Raw genomic sequence first — 18,353 nt, 5'->3', positions numbered from 1 at the left:
CTATCTGTGTTTGTTACAAAACCTCAGAATTAGTGCATTATTCAACATAAAAAAATATGTTATATTTTAACTTTGTACAAATGACAGAATTGACATTAATGGAGTTATTCTATCAGTATTCACACAAAACCATAAGTCAGCATGCCTTTATTTGTCAAGACCTCTGCCTGAGCGGAGCATTGTGATTGGTAGACAGCTGGCTTTGTGACTGCTCTCAGGGTGCTTCTGTGCTGTAGCCACGTAGCTTCCAGCAGGGGGCAGCATGTTCAAACATAGAAGTAATGGCTCATTGTTTGGGTCTTTTGTCGCTTTTGATGCTTCCAAAAGCGATCATGGTTTTAAAACTCAAATTCAGCTTGTTAGTAGTTGCAAATGTACCAGAGACAATACTGGAATTTATCAGTTATCTGTAACTTCCGATACATTTTTGGGTGGTTTATCGGTTTATCTTTATCAAAGTATCTGTTATCGAAGTTAATTTTTGGTTATCTGTGCCCACCACTGCGTGAGGCACATCAGGAGAGGAAAAAGGGGAACCATTTAAGCTGTCTACAGTAAGGATGAGACTCTGTTAACCTCAAATGAGGATGTAATCTGGCACTGGAAGGAACACTTTGAGGAACTCCCACATCAGACCAGAGCGGCCTCTATAGTAGGGGCAGAGGTGGAAGCTGATGGGGGATTATCCTCAATTTTCCTGTTGGAAGTCACTGAGGTTGTCAAATAACTTCGTAGTGGCAAAGTCCTGGGGGTTGATAATATCCGTCCAGAAATGCTGAAGGCTCTGGGTGTGGAGGGACTGTCTTGGATGAGACGTCTCTTCGACATTGCGTTGAGGTCTGGGACAGTGCCTAAGGAGTGGCAAACCGGGGTGGTGTTCCCCATATTTAAAAAGGGGGACCAGAGAGTGTGTGCCAACTACAGGGGCATCACACTACTCAGCCTCCCTGGCAAAGTATACTCCATTGTGCTGGAAAGGAGGGTTTGGCCGATAGTTGAACCTCAGATTGAAGAGGAACAATGCGCATTCTGTCCTGGTCATGGAACAACCGACCAGCTCTTTACTCTCACAAGGATCCTGGAGGGGGCCGGGAGTATGCCCATCCAGTCTACATGTGTTTTGTGGACTTGGAGAAGGCATATGATTGGGTACCCCAGGAGACATTGTGGGAGTATAGAGTGAGGGGCTCCCCTCTCAGGGCCATCCAATCTCTGTACTCAAAAAGCGAGAGCTGTGTTAGGGTACTTGGCAGTAAGTTTGACCCATTTCCGGTGGGGATCGCTCTCTGCCAGAGCTGCATTTTGTCACCAATCCTGATTGTCATATTCATGGACAGGATATTGAGGCGTACTCGGGTGGAGGAGGGTTTCCAGTTTGGTGGGCTCAGGGTCTCATCACTGCTTTTTGCAGATGATGTGGTCCTGTTGGCTTCATCGGCCTGGGACCTCCAACACTCACTGGAGTGTAAAGCGGCTGGGATGAGAATCAGCACCTCTAAATCTGAGGCCATGGTTCTCAGCAGGAAACTGATGGATTGCCTACTCCGGGTAGGGATTGAAGTCTTGCCTCAAGTGAAGGAGTTCAAGTACCTTGGGGTCTTGTTCACGAGTGAGGGGACGATGGAGCATGAGATTGGCTGGAGAATCGGTGCAGCAGGGGCGGTGTTGCATTTGCTCTAGCGTACTGTTGTGATGAAAAGTGAGCTGAGCCAAAAGACAAAGCTCTCGAATCAATCTACTGGTCAATCTTCGTTCCTACTCTCACCTATGGTCATGAGGGTTGGGTCATGACCGAAAGAAGTAGATCGCGGGTACAAGCGGCGGAAATGGGCTTCCTTAGGAGGGTGACTGGTGTCTCCCTTAGAGATTGGGTGGGAAGCTTGGTCATCCGTGGGGAGCTCAGAGTAGAGCTGCTGCTCTTTTATGTTGGAAGGAGCCAGCTGAGGTGGTTCAGACATCTGGTAAGGATGTCTCCTGGGCTTCTTCCTAGGGAGGTGTTCCAGGCACATCCATCTGGAAAAATTCTCCAAAGTTTTTCACAATGATATTTTTCCAAACTGTGTGCTGTAGTATAACCAGCAGGAGACCATTGATGTGTGCAGTGAATTTAGTGACACCTCCTTAGGGAGGTGTTCCAGGCACGTCCATCTGGGAGGAGACCCTGGGGAAGACCCAGGACTAGGTGGAGAGATTATATCGCCACACTGGCCTGGGAACCCCTCGGGATCCCCCAGTCAGAGGTGGTCAATGTGGCCCAGGAAAGGGAAGTCTGGGGTCCCCTGCTGGAGCTGGATAAGTGGTTGAAGATGAGTGAGTGATGAGTAATCATGCTGCCATCTTATGTTTCGATGCATTAACTTCTGCTCGGGACAAAGTTTGTGCATTCATTTAGAGCCGTGAAGTCGTGTTGCATTTGCAGCTGCCGAAACTCCACTTTTACAAACTTCGCCTTGAGGTCAAAATTATCACTGATAATGTTGTCAAAGGGAGATACAGTAAAACTCGCATATAATGGATTCAGGGGAACCGGTGAATTTTGACTGTTATAATCAGGGTTCTAGTAAGAACCATTTTAGTGCCGGGTAAATTACGTGATCGCAACTCACGGCCGGGGGTCTGGGGGCAAGGGGGCCGAGCCCCCTGAAGCACAGGGATTTATGCCTCTAAAACATTATTGGCGGGCCCTATTTTAACTAATTTTGAGTGGTTTCAGATGCATTGAAAGAAAGAATATTAGACCAAAAAAGACATTTATGTTGTAATATTTGTAATACCAGAGTTCTTTTTTAAATGTTTCTGTAAATAACATTGAAAAGGTTAAAAACACATTCATATTGATGGGCATATAGCATTTGCTGTCTTCTTAAAAAATGACACATTGTACCTTTTAATCCTGTGAAGCAGGCAGTTTTTCTGTCATGACAGTTTTTTCCCCCCAACATGTTTCAGTGGAATAGCATTATTATTATTATTATTATTATTATTTTAAACAATATAACCTCTAATTACCTTTTTTGAACAAGAGCTGAAGATGGACTGATTTGCCAGTCTTTCACTGATTTGCTAAGGCTCCTCCCCTGCTCCTCCTCTCCTCTCGCTCTCTCTCCCCTTGCTCTCACCGTCTGTTTTCCTTCGACCTTTTTGGAAACAGGGAGCCTTTAAACTGTAAAATAAGCCATAAACTTCTGAGTATATCATCAGCATCTGCTGACACAGAAGCAACTCTGGATTATGAAGCATTGTTCTGGATGATTTTTTTTACTTTAAGTTAGAGTGGAGTCCGTCTTACTCTGATTTCTACTTTCAGTATTCTGCGGCTTCACAGAGTGCTGAAAGCAGCTGACTGCTATCTTTCTGCTGTTTGCACTTAGATGCGAAGAAAATGAGAAATATAGTTCTTATTTCTTTAATTATTTGGTTGAAATTGCAAAATAAAACAAAAGTATGACGATCGAATTGGTACATTTTTCAGCAACATTTCAGTTCATTTTTGGAAAATCCGTGGGGCTAGAACCCTGGTTATAATCAAATCCCAGATAAATATATATATATATATATATATATATATATATATATATATATATATATATATATATATATATATATATATATATATGTGTGTGTGTGTGTGTATGTAAGATTAGTTACAGTCAGGAGGTGCCAAACATCCTCCGGGGAATCCTGAATCGGGACCTGCCTTATTGAATGGCCAGGTCAAAACTTCATTTGAAAAAATAAACGCCTGCCTTAAATAAGCGCCAGACATTATGTGCATTAAAAAGATTACATTTGGTTGACTCACTCTTTCTTCTAAGCCCGCTGTGGAGTGTTACCTTAAAATGGTACCGCCTGATTCATGCTTTTCCAATTCCATAACTCTGTGCCCATGCAATGAAGTCGACAAGCACAAGACTCTTTTAAAGTTCTCTCTTGCGTATTTATGCAATTTATGGGAGGAACAGTAGCATTTTCTGTATCAGTTTGTCCCTCAACGAGCTCCACTTCTTTACAATCATCAACCTCCAAACCAACGATACGGTACGTATAGTTTCCTCCACTAGTGACCTAAGGTGGTGAGTGGATGGCTTGTTAGGTTCCAGGTCTCTGTGGAGGGTCTTTGTGTCCCACTGGAATGACTTGGTGTTCGATGACTAGTCAGGTGGTGAGACTCAGGTGAGGAGGATCACTGACACTGTGAGGGAACATCAGACACCACATTTAGTCCATGTGGTGAGTTTCTCTGGGTGTGATCCAGGACACAGGTGTCTGTGTGGAGGATGCCAGAGACTGGAGAAGGTCCAAGGACACATCCACATTTTACTGGGTTACAGCCATAGATTGTTACATTGGAGATTTGGGAATAGATTGGTTGTTGGCCTGGGTGGTTGCCATCCAGAACTTGGGTAGATTCCGTAATACGATGGATGCCCCCAGACCTGATGTGACCAATGTTGACATCATAACACTAACATGAGTGTCTTTGTGTCACTTGGCAGCGCCATCACAGTTTGTTATATTTGTTTTCTTTGTAAGCAGAAGTTTGGCGGTCTGCGGTCTGATGTCATTGAGCAGATGAGGTTCAAGCAGAGGTTAAAGGTCATCCAGTCACTGGAGGACACTGCCAAGAGGAGTGTGGTGGGTGATGTCAGTTTTCTGAGCGCAGGCTAATGAACTAATAAGAACGCTAACAGGTGTTGGTGTGCATGTTTGTGTGTGTGCTGTTTGTGTGTGCGCGCACAGGTCCGAGCCGTCATGACCGAGTCTGCCTTCAGCATTGAGGAGCTGGAGGAGCTTTACTGCCTCTTTAAGGTCAGTCGACATCATCAGCATGACTTGTCGGTGATGTATGAATGTGTTGTAGATATGTGGTCTGCGGATTTCCTTCATCAGGCCGAACACATCCGGAGCTGCTACTGGGGCTCGAGCAGCTCAGCGGCAGAGCGTCACGACCCCAGCCTGCCGTACCTGGAGCAGTACCGCATTGACCCGCTGCAGTTCACCCAATTGTTCATCGCTCTGGCACCCTGGATGAGTGGAGGCCACACCCCTACACTGGCTGCACGCCTCTTCAGGCTGCTGGACCGAAACAAGGATGGACTCATCAACTTTAAGGAGTTCATCACCGGACTCAGTCAGTCCCACCGTAACCTGTGGACAAATGCAACACAAACGAATGTCCTCCAGATCTGGATCTATTCAGACCTGGACCTAACCACGTCTGTGGACAGGCAGTCATGTGACAGTCATGTTCCATTGTATAGTGCAGGACTCTTCAACTCCAGTCCTCGAGGGCCAGTGTCCTGCACCTTGTAGATGTGTCACTGCTTCAACACACCTGAGTCACTTAAGGAGGTCATTAGCAGCACTCTGGAGAACGTGACTGCATACTGAGGAGGGAATTCAGTCATTTGATTCAGGTGTGTGCTGAACCAGGGACACATCTAAAAGGTGCAGGACACCGGCCCTTTGAAGAGACCTGGTATAGAGTGATGTGCGATTTACTGATATGGTTTTGTTGCTGAACCAGAGGGTTCAAAATGAAAACATTTCATAAATATCTGAGTCGCATGACTGATGTGATACAAAGCTGGATCTGGATCTGGAGGGCGCTCTGATGAGACCTGCTCTTTTCAACCTTTGATTGTGTTTGTGTAGGTGGGATGTACCATGGAGATATGACTGTCAAGCTCAAGCTGATGTTTAAACTCCACCTCCCTCCAGGTACTAAAATCTCCTAAAGGTCAAATCAAATCCTAAATGACGTTTTCCTCCATGTGCATTCTTATAGGAACAACCATGTGACCAGACACGATGATGTCTCATTAGAACAAAGGCACCTGTCAATCATTCTCCTCTTTGTGCTGCAGCCCTGTGTCCTGAGGAGGCGGAGTCTGCTGTAGAAGCAGCTCATTTCTTCACCGAGGACCTGCACGCAAAGGTCAAAGGTCAATTATAACACTGATATATTTGTGCCACACACAAAATGTGATTAAATGTCAACACAGAGCCATGTTAAGCTCCGCCTCTCTGTTGGGCTGACTGTTGAGTTAGATTAGATTAGATAAAATCCCTTACCAAAAAGTAGTACATACAAGTATGTTTCAAGTATACTTCCAGTTTACTTTTTATATACTTATCAGTACTATTTTTTGGCAAGGGATAGAACTTTATTGATCCCTTGTGAAGACTCCCTCAGGGAAACTGAGGTTCCAGCAGCATTGTATATAAGCACACAGGGTATCAAAAGTGAAAGTAAAACAGAACAGCAGTTTATAAATATAAATACCAGACATACTAATACAATAACATGCATTTGGAGAGCGGTATGCATTTTCAGAGGCCCAACGTCCATGCCCAGTCGCCCAAAATGACTGATATTCGCGCAAGTTAGACGAGGGCGAATATCTGTTGGCTGTTGTCATTCTGTCTTTTTGTCTTTGACCTCCTTCTGATGCAGAGGTTTTTTTTTTTTTTTTCCTGCCCTTCCAGAGCCTTCAGTCCTGTCTGATTTGGATTTTTCGGGGCTGCAGGATCTGACCTCAGGTTTGTGTCTTTGCAGTGAAGCTCATCTTAACTAATGCATCAGCAAGCCACGCCTACCTCCACTGATGTCAAAAGCCACTGTTATGATCCCACTAATCTAATCGCATTCATAGCTTTTCATACCAGATCATACATGTTACGAATACATTAATGGCAATGGTGATGATTTCCTGTCTGTGTACAGGAGATGAGAAGATGACCTGGGGAGGAACAGAAGATGAGGAGAAAAAAGGTAAAGTAGATTTATTCACCGCTTCTTTGCTTCTTTTGATCCAGAACACGGCTGTCTCTGTGTGGAGGACCCCAGAGACTGGAAAAGGTCAAGGACACGCCCATGTTTCACCTGACAGCAGCAGATCGATGGTTACTTTGAAGTGGTGGGGATGAACTGGTTGTGTACCTGAGTGGTTGCCATCCAGGACCCAGGGAAGTTTTGTGGTGTGCTGGATGGGGCAAAGCATGGGTTCAGCGCATGCTCCAAGACAGCATTCCAAAACTGGGCAGTGTTTCTGATGGTGGATGTTATGGTGTGGTCACCACTAGCACAGCTCCTGTCCTCTACTCTTACCTGAGTCCTTCTTCCTGTTCTGACGGGAGCTCGTACGACCTCCACTGCAACATTGTTGTTCAAGTAATCACAAGCTCCAATTTGTCAATTTTGTGCCGTGTTCACACCAGACGCCACGCGACGCCACAAATTCACATCCCTCGCCTGGTGATGGATGCGCCACCATTGCCCGGTGTGTCACTCTGCTTTTGCTGCGAAAATTCGCCCCAATGCATCATCAAATAGGAGGAGCTTCCATTCCTCTCGCCATCAAGTCAACATGGCGGACCTTGATCGCACGGAGCGAGTTGCTGTGCTCTATTTGTTATGGAAAGCTGACAAACATCGCCAGCGGCACTGTCCCTGGGTTCACAACATCCTCATGAGACGTTCCCAATTCGGGGAGTTTCATTATTTGCTGCAGGAGCTGCGTCTGGATGATGGCCGCTTTCAGCAGCACTTCCGCCTCTCCAGGACCCAGTTTGAGGACCTCCTGTCCTGTTCGCGTGCGCTCATGTGAACAATTAAAAAAAAAAAAACTTTCTGCCGGTGCAGTTCCTTGCTTTCCCCTCCAACTCTGTCATAATTGTGTTATAAACCAGTCACAATTTGTTTTATTATACATCTCTGTAGTTAATAAAATTATCTTCACAGACTATTCGTGCGCACGTGACAAAAAAGAAAACTGGCTGCTGCTGCTGCAGTGCTGCTGCTCGCTCTCCCCTCCAACTCTGCCATAATTGTGAAATAAAGGACAAAAGGCTCACAGGCTGGCTGCCAGAGACAGGATGTCAGGATTAAACCTGGTAAAAGAGACAGCTCAAATTATGGCAGAGAATGACCACGCGAGAAATTGGATTTCTTTCCTGATCAGGAGAGAGCCGGCGGGCATGACCCTCGTCACTCATCAGACAGCTCTGAAGGGCCCGCCCACTTACCTGAATTTATTGAAGCAAAGTTGCATACAGACACATTGCAGAAAACAATATAAAAACATAGCGGCGTCTCCCAGTCTATTCTCACAGTGATATGAATTTGTATCACTCTTCGCCTCGGGCGTCCCACGGTCTGTTCTCAGGCAGATATAATTGTTCTCAGAAATGAAACATAACAGCGCCAACCTTGGGCTACAGTGTACAGGCTACATTGTTCTCTGTTCAAGGCTGACCTGTTAATTAAAATGTACATCTGTACTTAGCAAAAACAAGGCTTATGCTCACACTCTTCATGTAAGCAAAAGGTCATTTTACCATGTGAGCAGTTCAGTGATTAACTAGGAAAGTAACATTAAGTGAAATTACACATATATATGTATATATGAAAGACAAAATCAAAGACAATAATTGATAAGTATCAAAAGAATTCTCTTAACACAGGACATGTCCACACCAAGTATAAACTCATAAAGCCATCTACATGTCTCTACATATCCAGTCCCTGATTGGTCATCGCTGTGCGACAAAGCGAAAAAGTTCAGATTTTTCAATTTGGGGAAGAGGGCAACGAGACATGATGCAACGCGATATCGTGCCACAAATGCGCCAATTGCTCAAAATCGCTTCATTCGCGTCCATTGCGTCGCATTGCGTGGCTTGGACTTTTGTGGCGCCACAACGCATCCTTACATAGGGATTACATGGCAACCTGTCTCCGCCGCCGTCGCTCGCGTGGCAGTATGAGATGGTTCTGGCGCTGACTCAGGGTCTGTGTGGCTGCATCTTACACTCGACCCCACATCTGAATGAATTCCTGGCTTCTGGTTTTGGAATTGGCAAAATAAGTGTTACAAAGACTTGAAGATTCAGTTAACACACCTTGTTCAATTAAGGGCCTAATTGCTCCTAATAATAAAACTAAGAGCCTTTGGCTGCTCCCTTGTTTTCACTCGGGGTGGCCACAGCAGATCCAAGAAGGACCTGCATGTTGATTTGGCACAGGTTTTACGACGGATGCCCTTCCTGATGCAACTCCACATTACATCATCTCTTCTACAAATTATCAGGTCAATTCAAATTAAAACTTAAGTTCAGTTGCTGCCTTAAAACAGAAGTAATTCAACTTCAAGATGATCTGACTACCATTTTAAACTCACATTATGTTGACACATTTAAATTTACATTTCACTGAACTGGCTTACAACCTTGAGTTGAAATGACTCAAGGTTATTTGAATCATTTCAACTCATGAATAACTCATGAAGTTCAGATGAAATTTAATACCTCATTATGTTAACTGGAAGTAAATTACAGGAACAAGTTATAGTAACTAATTGAGCTTAACTAACTTTTTTTTTACAGTGTAGCTCTGTTTCCAGTAGAATCGGTCTTTTCTGTAAAGTGTCTTTTCTCTTTTCTTGACCTCCGTTTGTCATATTTATCCTTCCTACAGAGTTTTGCATACGGTCAAAAAGGAAAATGATCCCAGAATGTCCCATCACATAAAAGCATTTTGAGTATTAGCAGGATGTCTCAGGAAGCATTCATACATCATAGCCTTAACCTTTGGCCCAATACAGTCAGGGTGTGTTTTTTTGTTTTTGTTTTTCTTTTTATTAATCCTATTCATTTCAGCTGCCCTGTTCTGCAGTGTTGACTCCAAAATAGGCAAATCTCTCATCACATTTCTATTTCTCTTAAGTAGTCTCTCTCAGCTTTGGATTCACCCATTCATGTTGAAATTCACCCATTCTTAAGGTGCCTTGACACTTGCATGACTTTGATCTGCGCACTTGCATGCACATTGTTGTGATGATCTCCACCCGCTGTGTTCCCAGGTGGACGCCACGCCTTTGTTCCACTGGACGCCGCCTGTTATGTACTGGAAAGCATTTGGAGTCATTTGTCATGGTTTGGTAAAACAGTTGCATGTTCATTCGTTCTTGTGAGCAGCTGTAAAAGTACGCTTATGACAGATTTAACATCTCGTTATAATCGTTCAGAGGAGCTGCGCTCTGATGCGGTGCCCTGACCCTCATCTGAAGTCGACTTTCAGACTACATAGGCTGAGCAGACCGCCTAATCACGATTCCTGTGTGACCAGGATCAGAGTGGAGTGACTGGCTGCGTCACCACACACACACACACACACACGTTCCACCGCCTCTCTTCAGGAATCTACAGTCTGCCTGAGCAGACTGCCTAATCTCCAACCTAGGCCCCTAATATTGATTCCTGGTTTCTTTCAAACTCAGTCATTGTACACAGAAAATGGTGTTTTCATTAAATTCAACAAACAATAATCAACTTGAATTAATTTTGAGCTGAACACAGAGCTGGCACGCCTGACCAGTTTGTCCAGCCTAGATGAGTCCTTTTTAGGCAGGCTGGCACCTCCAGCACTGCTGGTGACTACAGACTGGTAGAACATCCTGAGGAGTTTCCTTCAGATGTTAAGAGAGCACAATTTCCTCAGGAAGTACAGTCAGGTGGTCTGTTTTGCAGGTTCAGTCCAACTTGTTGTCCAGCCGCAGCCCAAGGTACTTGTAGTTGTCTACCACCTCTACCTGAACACCCTCAACCAGAACTGGTCATAGACCGGTTCTGGTCATAGACCAGTTCTGGTTTGACTTCCCAAAGTCCACAACCACGTCATTAGTCTTTGAGGTGTTGATCTGCAGGTTTTTTCTGTTGCACCAGACAACAAAGTCCTCCATTAAGCTCTTGTACTTGTCCTCCCTGCCATCTGATACAATCCATGATGGCTGTGTCATCTGCAAACTTCTGTATGTGACACAGCTCAGCATTGTATTAGAGGTCTGAGGCGTACAGAGTGTAGAGGAGAGGGGCCAGCACGGTCTCCTGTACTGCTCCTGTGCAACTGACCACAGTGTCTGATGTGACGTCCTTCTGTCTGACATAATGAGGTCGGTGTGGTAGTTGAAGCTCCAGGATGCTAAGCAGGGGTCCACTCGCATCCACATCAGCTTGTTCTAAAGCATATCGGTGTGGACGGTATTAAAGGCACTAGAAGAGCCCAAAAAAGGATCCTAACTGTGCCACCTCCTTATTCAGGTGTGAGTGGGCTTTATGCAAGAGGTACAGGATAGCATCTTCCAAGCCAACATCCACCCGATAGGGAAATTGTGGGGGCTCCTGAGCATGTTGTACATGGGGGCCTGAGGATGCTGATGAAGAGCCGCTCCAGTGTCTTCATAAGGTGTGATTTGATTGCCACTGGTCAGAAGTCATGCAGCTCGCTTAGCTGTTTCTTTATTCAGAACTGGGACAATGTAGGATGTCTTCCACAAGGTACGCACAGGGCGTTAGTTCATCTTTGTTAAAACTTTGTAGAAACCTTGTAACTGTTAGAATGGTGTAAGCAGAGGCTTGCCCCTTTGAGTCTGGTCTGCTTGAGGTTTCTTCTGCTTGAGGTTTCTCCTCAATATCATCAGAGGGAGTTTTTTCTTACTGCTGTCACCTGTGTGCTTACTCTAGGGGTTGGTAAGGTTAGACCTTACTCATGTGAAGTGCCTTCAGCCAGCTTTATTGTGATTTCGCGCTATATAAAATAAATTGAAATTGAATTGATACGCTCCCTAGTTGTAGGCTAAGGATGTGTTGTAGTGCCTCCACCAGTTCAAAAGTGCAGGTCTTTATCATCCGTGGACACACATTGCCTGGGTCTGCTGCTTTTCTGTGCCCGAGTTTCCTCAGTTCCCTCCTGTCCTGGTTCACAGTGATGCAGAGAGGAGGGGGGGGGGGCTCATTTTCTGGCTTATTTATTGTCTTATTTTAAAGATAAAAATCAGTAAAATTCAGTTTTTGCACATTTTTCCAAACTGAGTGCTGTAGTATAACCAGCAGGACCCCACTGATGTGTGCAGAAAAGTTTGTCACTACACCGTATGACATTGATGCTACTGAAAATTTAAATGGTAAAAAATTCTCCAAAGTTTTTCACAATGATATTTTTCCAAACTGTGTGCTGTAGTATAACCAGCAGGAGACCATTGATGTGTGCAGTGATTTTGGTGACACCTCCTTAGGGAGGTGTTCCAGGCACGTCCATCTGGGAGGAGACCCTGGGGAAGACCCAGGACTAGGTGGAGAGATTATATCTCCACACTGGCCTGGGAATGTCCCAGGATCCCCCAGTTAGAGGTGTTTAATGTGGCCCAGGAAAGGGAAGGTTGGGGTCCCCTGCTGAAGCTGTTGCCCCCGCGACCCAAACCCGGAAAAATGGTTGAAGGTGAGTGAGTAAATAAAGGTAAACTGCATGGTGCTGTGCAGAAAATGTAGAGGTGATGAGTGATGAAGCAGATGCTTTGAGCCACTCCATCATTTGGAGGATGAAAATGGAGACACTGAGAAGGAGGGGCAAAATGACTCAGACATCTGAACTTTGACCTTTGTATGATGTGTTTCAGAGGAGAAGGTGAAGGACTACAGATACTACCTGAGGATGTGGGCCAAGGAGAAGGAGTCCCACAATGAAAGCATTAAAGACTTGCCGAGGATGAACCAGGTCAGGAGAACTTTCTGGCTCTCAGTCTCAGGGATGTTCTTGATATTTTCATGAAGACTGTTTCATTCTTCCAAAACCGTCTGTTCACACTCAGGTTTTAGGATGACATTTAAGCCACGCCCTTTTCTGATGTCTCACTCTGCTTCAGACAACATTGTTTATAGTGTCCTATCAGTCACCACATTTTGGACAGAATTCACCAAGCAAGAGTGTCATCTGTGATTACAGTTTGTTTTTCCTGCTCTGCACATATCAGAGTGTGGCCACTTGTGGTCACAGGGCGCTCCCCGCCTTCCATGTGTTAACAGTGCTCATTCGTGTCTCTGACGAACCGCAGGCTATCAACAGGCTTGGTGGGCTGGTGCGATGTTCTGCTGTTGCCTGGTTCGTCGTGACCGTGGGTAGGTGTTGGGTGGTGTTGAGCACCACCAAGACCCTCGGCATCACCACCGCCATCCGGGTGCTGGTGAGTTGGGGTCTGTGTTGGCGGATTGCTGCTCTGTGGGGAGGGAAGCTGCTACTGAGGCGTTGGTAGCCAGAAGCTGGAGGGGCTCCGCTGTTGCTGTCATGATTGTTGAAAGGCAGACTTCTGGGGTCACCTTTGTAGAGGTTTTGGTGTTCACGATCACCAGTGTGGAAGTTGGTGGTCGTGTAGTGACCATGAGTGTGGAAATTGTTTTGGTTGAAAAGAGCCACAGTTCCCCATTCATGGCAGCACAAGTGCGTCCCGTTTATTTCCAGGTACTTTTACATGTTCGTTCGTTGCAGCGTCGTCGTAGACGAGTGTGAGAGAATGAGAGAGAGTGCAGCAGTCTTTATTCACAAAAGTTACAGATATTTATATAGTTCAGGCGTGGTGGCAGAGGGGCTCGTATTTACAGCAGTGATACTCAGGCGAGGCAGGAAACATTAGTATGAGAGACAGTTTGTCATTTACACAGCAGTGATCCTGTGTGTCAGGAAATGAGTCTGTTGGTTGGTCAGAGACATGAATGAGCTCCGTTAACACATGGAAGGAGGGGAGTGCCCCGTGACCACAAGTGGCGACACTCCGATGTGTGCAGAGCAGGAAAAATGCACTGTAATCACAGCTGACACTCTTACTTGGTGAATTCTGTCCAAAATGTGGGGAATGATCAGTACAATAGATGCTAACTGGGGTAATGGTCGGAGCTTCATCTACTATGTGTGTAACTCCTGACCTCTGTGACCTCTGTTTTAGGAGCAGTTCATTGAGTTGTGTAAAACACTGTACAACATGTTCAGCGAAGAGCCTCAGGAGCAGGAGCTGTACCACGCCATCGCCACAGTTGCCAGCCTGCTGCTCCGCATCGGTGAAGTTGGCAAGAGGTTCAGCAACAATGGCTCCAAAAAGTCCGACTCCACCAGGTTAACCCCACCCAGTGGCACGCTTGGGGAGGAGGAGTGGCCAGACAAAGCTGTGTCTGGCCAGACTCAGGTGGGTCGGATTCCGGCCGCCTCTGAGTTGGAGACACCTGATGAGGACACCAAAAATGACACCTCGGAGTCGACCCACTCCGCGGCGACCTCTGGCTCTCTGCAATGTGAGGATACCACAGAAGAAAGCATCCTGAGTGGGTCTGATGAGCAGAGGCGGGGAAGCGTGCTGGATGTTGATTGGTCAATCACATTTGAGCAGGTACTGGCCTCCATGCTCACGGAGCCAGCGCTGGTGGACTATTTTGAAAGGAAGAGGGACATTCATGGTAAAATGGCTGACTGTAAGGCCCAGCAGGTCGTGGAGCGTCAGACAAGTTCGTCCAGTGACCACGAATTGTCCCAGTCTGACACAGGAAACAGGATGTGAACCAGACTGCCACATGACTTCCCTGTTGACTCCTGTTTCCTAAATCTCATCACACTGTTTTGTTAGCAACAAAACCAGCTAGTGGAGCTGATACCCATCTCTGATCGGATATCAGGTACCTGCTGCTGATTTAATGAAGCTGTGTGATTGGTTCAGATGTACTGTGAGCTTTGTTTTGTCTCAAGTATCACAAACTTGAAAGATGTTTCCATGACGATGATGATGACAGTGACAGAAAGGATGGTGGTAACAACAGTGACGACATGATGATGAAGATGATGACAGTACTGCAGGCTTTAAGTCGTCCATTGTTTTCATTTTTAAGATGCTGTTGACTTTATGATCCGTCCTCAGTTCCTGTTCATTATACATATAGATTGATCACAGTTTGTATGTATTACATGTACAAGTTCATGCAGATTGTACCTAACACTCCCCCAATGCATTGTTTTCGCTTGTACAGTGCCCTCTGAAAGTATTGGAACACTTGGTATTTCACACATTTTGATTTGTTTATGCCATTTCAAATACTAACAATAAAAATACCTAAAATTATCTTCCTTAAACTCAAACTCAAAGCAAATAGCCACAATGTAATATAAATTAATTAAAAATATAAAAGCCAAGATGATGGAGTGCATAAGTAATGGGCCACTTTGGTATAATACCTGTAAATACTCAGTTTTACTGCCAGTTTTCTTAGTCAGTGGATGGATACATGAACATTTCCAAGTCACTGAATATGTCTTGGACTTTATTTATATCAGTTTTGAAGAAATTCAAACAGTAGTAGACAGTTCTCAAAAACTGAAGGAGAAGAGTGAAGAAAGCCACCAAGACACCCAGACACCCAGAAGAAGTTACAGGCTTCTGTTGCTGTGATTGGAGAAATTGTGCACAGTGTAAATATTGCATTTTACATCACCACTCTTAGCTTCATAGTGAAGTAGAGCAGATAAGGATTTTCTTTCACCAGAATAGATCAAATCCAGGCTTGCATCTCAGATGTATCTTCTGGCAATTTGTAGCTGAACTTTCAGGTCATCTTTTTAAGAAAATCTTCCTCTGTACCACTTCATCATGAAGCTGGATAACTGCATGCAGATTTACCACAGAGTGCCTTACTGTTTGTATTTCTTCATAACTGATGTCCAAGACATACTCAGTGGCAGCTTACTGAGTGTCAGGATACTCCAAAAAGATAAATACTTGACTATTTGAGTATTTCTAATAATATATGTCATTCTGGCAGTTAGTGTGACTCAGGGGTGTTGACTCATTTAAACTAACATATTCATCCTGCTGTAACCAGGTTTCTGTAAGGCAGAATAAATCAATATGTTGATCAATTATTATATCATTTACTAACAGGGACTTAGAAGAGAGAGACCTAACAACCCCAGGTTTCTTTTCAGCACTGTAGCCAGGCTGACAAAGAGTCAGAGCTCTATTGAGCTGAGTATTCCATTAACTTTAACTAGTAATGACTTCATGACTTTCTTTGCTAACAAAATTTTAACTATTAGAGAAAAAATTACTCATAACCATCCCAAAGACGTATCGTTATCTTTGGCTGCTTTCAGTGATGCCGGTATTTGGTTAGACTCTTTCTCTCAGATTGTTCTGTCTGAGTTATTTTCATTAGTTACTTCATCCAAACCATCAACATGTTTATTAGACCCCATTCCTACCAGGCTGCTCAAGGAAGCCCTACCATTATTTAATGCTTCGATCTTAAATATGATCAATCTATCTTTGTTAGTTGGCTATGTACCACAGGCTTTTAAGGTGGCAGTAATTAAACCATTACTTAAAAAGCCATCACTTGACCCAGCTATCTTAGCTAATTATAGGCCAATCTCCAACCTTCCTTTTCTCTCAAAAATTCTTGAAAGGGTAGTTGTAAAACAGCTAACTGATCATCTGCAGAGGAATGGTCTATTTGAAGAGTTTCAGTCAGGTTTTAGAATTCATCATAGTACAGAAACAGCATTAGTGAAGGTTACAAATGATCTTCTTATGGCCTCGGACAGTGGACTCATCTCTGTGCTTGTTCTGTTAGACCTCAGTGCTGCTTTTGATACTGTTGACCATAAAATTTTATTACAGAGATTAGAGCATGCCATAGGTATTAAAGGCACTGCGCTGCGGTGGTTTGAATCATATTTGTCTAATAGATTACAATTTATTCATGTAAATGGGGAATCTTCTTCACAGACTGAAGTTAATTATGGAGTTCCACAAGGTTCTGTGCTAGGACCAGTTTTATTCACTTTATACATGCTTCCCTTAGGCAGTATTATTAGACGGTATTGCTTAAATTTTCATTGTTACGCAGATGATACCCAGCTTTATCTATCCATGAAGCCAGAGGACACACACCAATTAGCTAAACTGCAGGATTGTCTTACAGACATAAAGACATGGATGACCTCTAATTTCCTGCTTTTAAACTCAGATAAAACTGAAGTTATTGTACTTGGCCCCACAAATCTTAGAAACATGGTGTCTAACCAGATCCTTACTCTGGATGGCATTACCCTGACCTCTAGTAATACTGTGAGAAATCCTGGAGTCATTTTTGATCAGGATATGTCATTCAAAGCGCATATTAAACAAATATGTAGGACTGCTTTTTTGCATTTACGCAATATCTCTAAAATCAGAAAGGTCTTGTCTCAGAGTGATGCTGAAAAACTAATTCATGCATTTATTTCCTCTAGGCTGGACTATTGTAATTCATTATTATCAGGTTGTCCTAAAAGTTCCCTAAAAAGCCTTCAGTTAATTCAAAATGCTGCAGCTAGAGTACTGACGGGGACTCGAAGGAGAGAGCATATCTCACCCATATTGGCCTCTCTTCATTGGCTTCCTGTTAATTCTAGAATAGAATTTAAAATTCTTCTTCTTACTTATAAGGTTTTGAATAATCAGGTCCCATCTTATCTTAGGGACCTCGTAGTACCATATCACCCCAATAGAGCGCTTCGCTCTCAGACTGCAGGCTTACTTGTAGTTCCTAGGGTTTGTAAGAGTAGAAGGGGAGGCAGAGCCTTCAGCTTTCAGGCTCCTCTCCTGTGGAACCAGCTCCCAATTCAGATCAGGGAGACAGACACCCTCTCTACTTTTAAGATTAGGCTTAAAACTTTCCTTTTTGCTAAAGCTTATAGTTAGGGCTGGATCAGGTGACCCTGAACCATCCCTTAGTTATGCTGCTATAGACGTAGACTGCTGGGGGGTTCCCATGATGCACTGTTTCTTTCTCTTTTTGCTCTGTATGCACCACTCTGCATTTAATCATTAGTGATTGATCTCTGCTCCCCTCCACAGCATGTCTTTTTCTTGGTTCTCTCCCTCAGCCCCAACCAGTCCCAGCAGAAGACTGCCCCTCCCTGAGCCTGGTTCTGCTGGAGGTTTCTTCCTGTTAAAAGGGAGTTTTTCCTTCCCACTGTAGCCAAGTGCTTGCTCACGGGGTCGTTTTGACCGTTGGGGTTTTACATAATTATTGTATGGCCTTGCCTTACAATATAAAGCGCCTTGGGGCAACTGTTTGTTGTGATTTGGCACTATATAAAAAAAATTGATTGATTGATGTTTAATAGACCACATTTAACTGTTTTAGTCTGTGGTGCAGTTGAAGGTGCTATATTATTTTTTCTTTTTGAATTTTTATGCTTAGATTTTTGCTGGTTATTGGTGGTCTGGGAGCAGGCACCGTCTCTACGGGGATGGGGTAATGAGGGGATGGCAGGGGGAGAGAAGCTGCAGAGAGGTGTGTAAGACTACAACTCTGCTTCCTGGTCCCAACCCTGGATAGTCACGGTTTGGAGGATTTAAGAAAATTGGCCAGATTTCTAGAAATGAGAGCTGCTCCATCCAAAGTGGGATGGATGCCGTCTCTCCTAACAAGACCAGGTTGTCCCCAGAAGCTTTGCCAATTATCTATGAAGCCCACCTCATTTTTTGGACACC

The 18,353-nt window shown here is 44.4% G+C and overlaps 1 protein-coding gene across 3 annotated transcripts in view; it reads left to right on the top strand.

The window, feature by feature from the left end:
- The window catches only part of LOC117520887 (TBC1 domain family member 9B), a 68,255-nt gene extending 53,404 nt beyond the window's left edge, over positions 1-14,851 (top strand). The window contains exons 15-23 of one of the 3 annotated variants that reach the window (XM_034182225.1): positions 4,537-4,635; positions 4,741-4,809; positions 4,891-5,131; positions 5,656-5,721; positions 5,868-5,945; positions 6,490-6,543; positions 6,728-6,775; positions 12,456-12,553; positions 13,776-14,851. In XM_034182225.1, the coding sequence (XP_034038116.1) occupies positions 4,537-4,635; positions 4,741-4,809; positions 4,891-5,131; positions 5,656-5,721; positions 5,868-5,945; positions 6,490-6,543; positions 6,728-6,775; positions 12,456-12,553; positions 13,776-14,381 (1,359 nt within the window). In that variant the 3' untranslated portion in view covers positions 14,382-14,851. Of the gene's footprint in view, positions 1-4,533; positions 4,636-4,740; positions 4,810-4,890; positions 5,132-5,655; positions 5,722-5,867; positions 5,946-6,489; positions 6,544-6,727; positions 6,776-12,455; positions 12,554-13,775 lie in introns of those variants that run through there. The other 2 variants (XM_034182224.1, XR_004563805.1) reach the window with 2 other exon arrangements.
- The last annotated feature ends 3,502 nt before the right edge of the window (positions 14,852-18,353 follow it).

This window comes from Thalassophryne amazonica, chromosome 11 (assembly GCF_902500255.1).
Source record: "Thalassophryne amazonica chromosome 11, fThaAma1.1, whole genome shotgun sequence".
Lineage (NCBI taxonomy): Eukaryota > Metazoa > Chordata > Actinopteri > Batrachoidiformes > Batrachoididae > Thalassophryne > Thalassophryne amazonica.
Note: the sequence above shows the minus strand (reverse complement) of the source record. Positions and strands in the feature narration are given on the sequence as shown.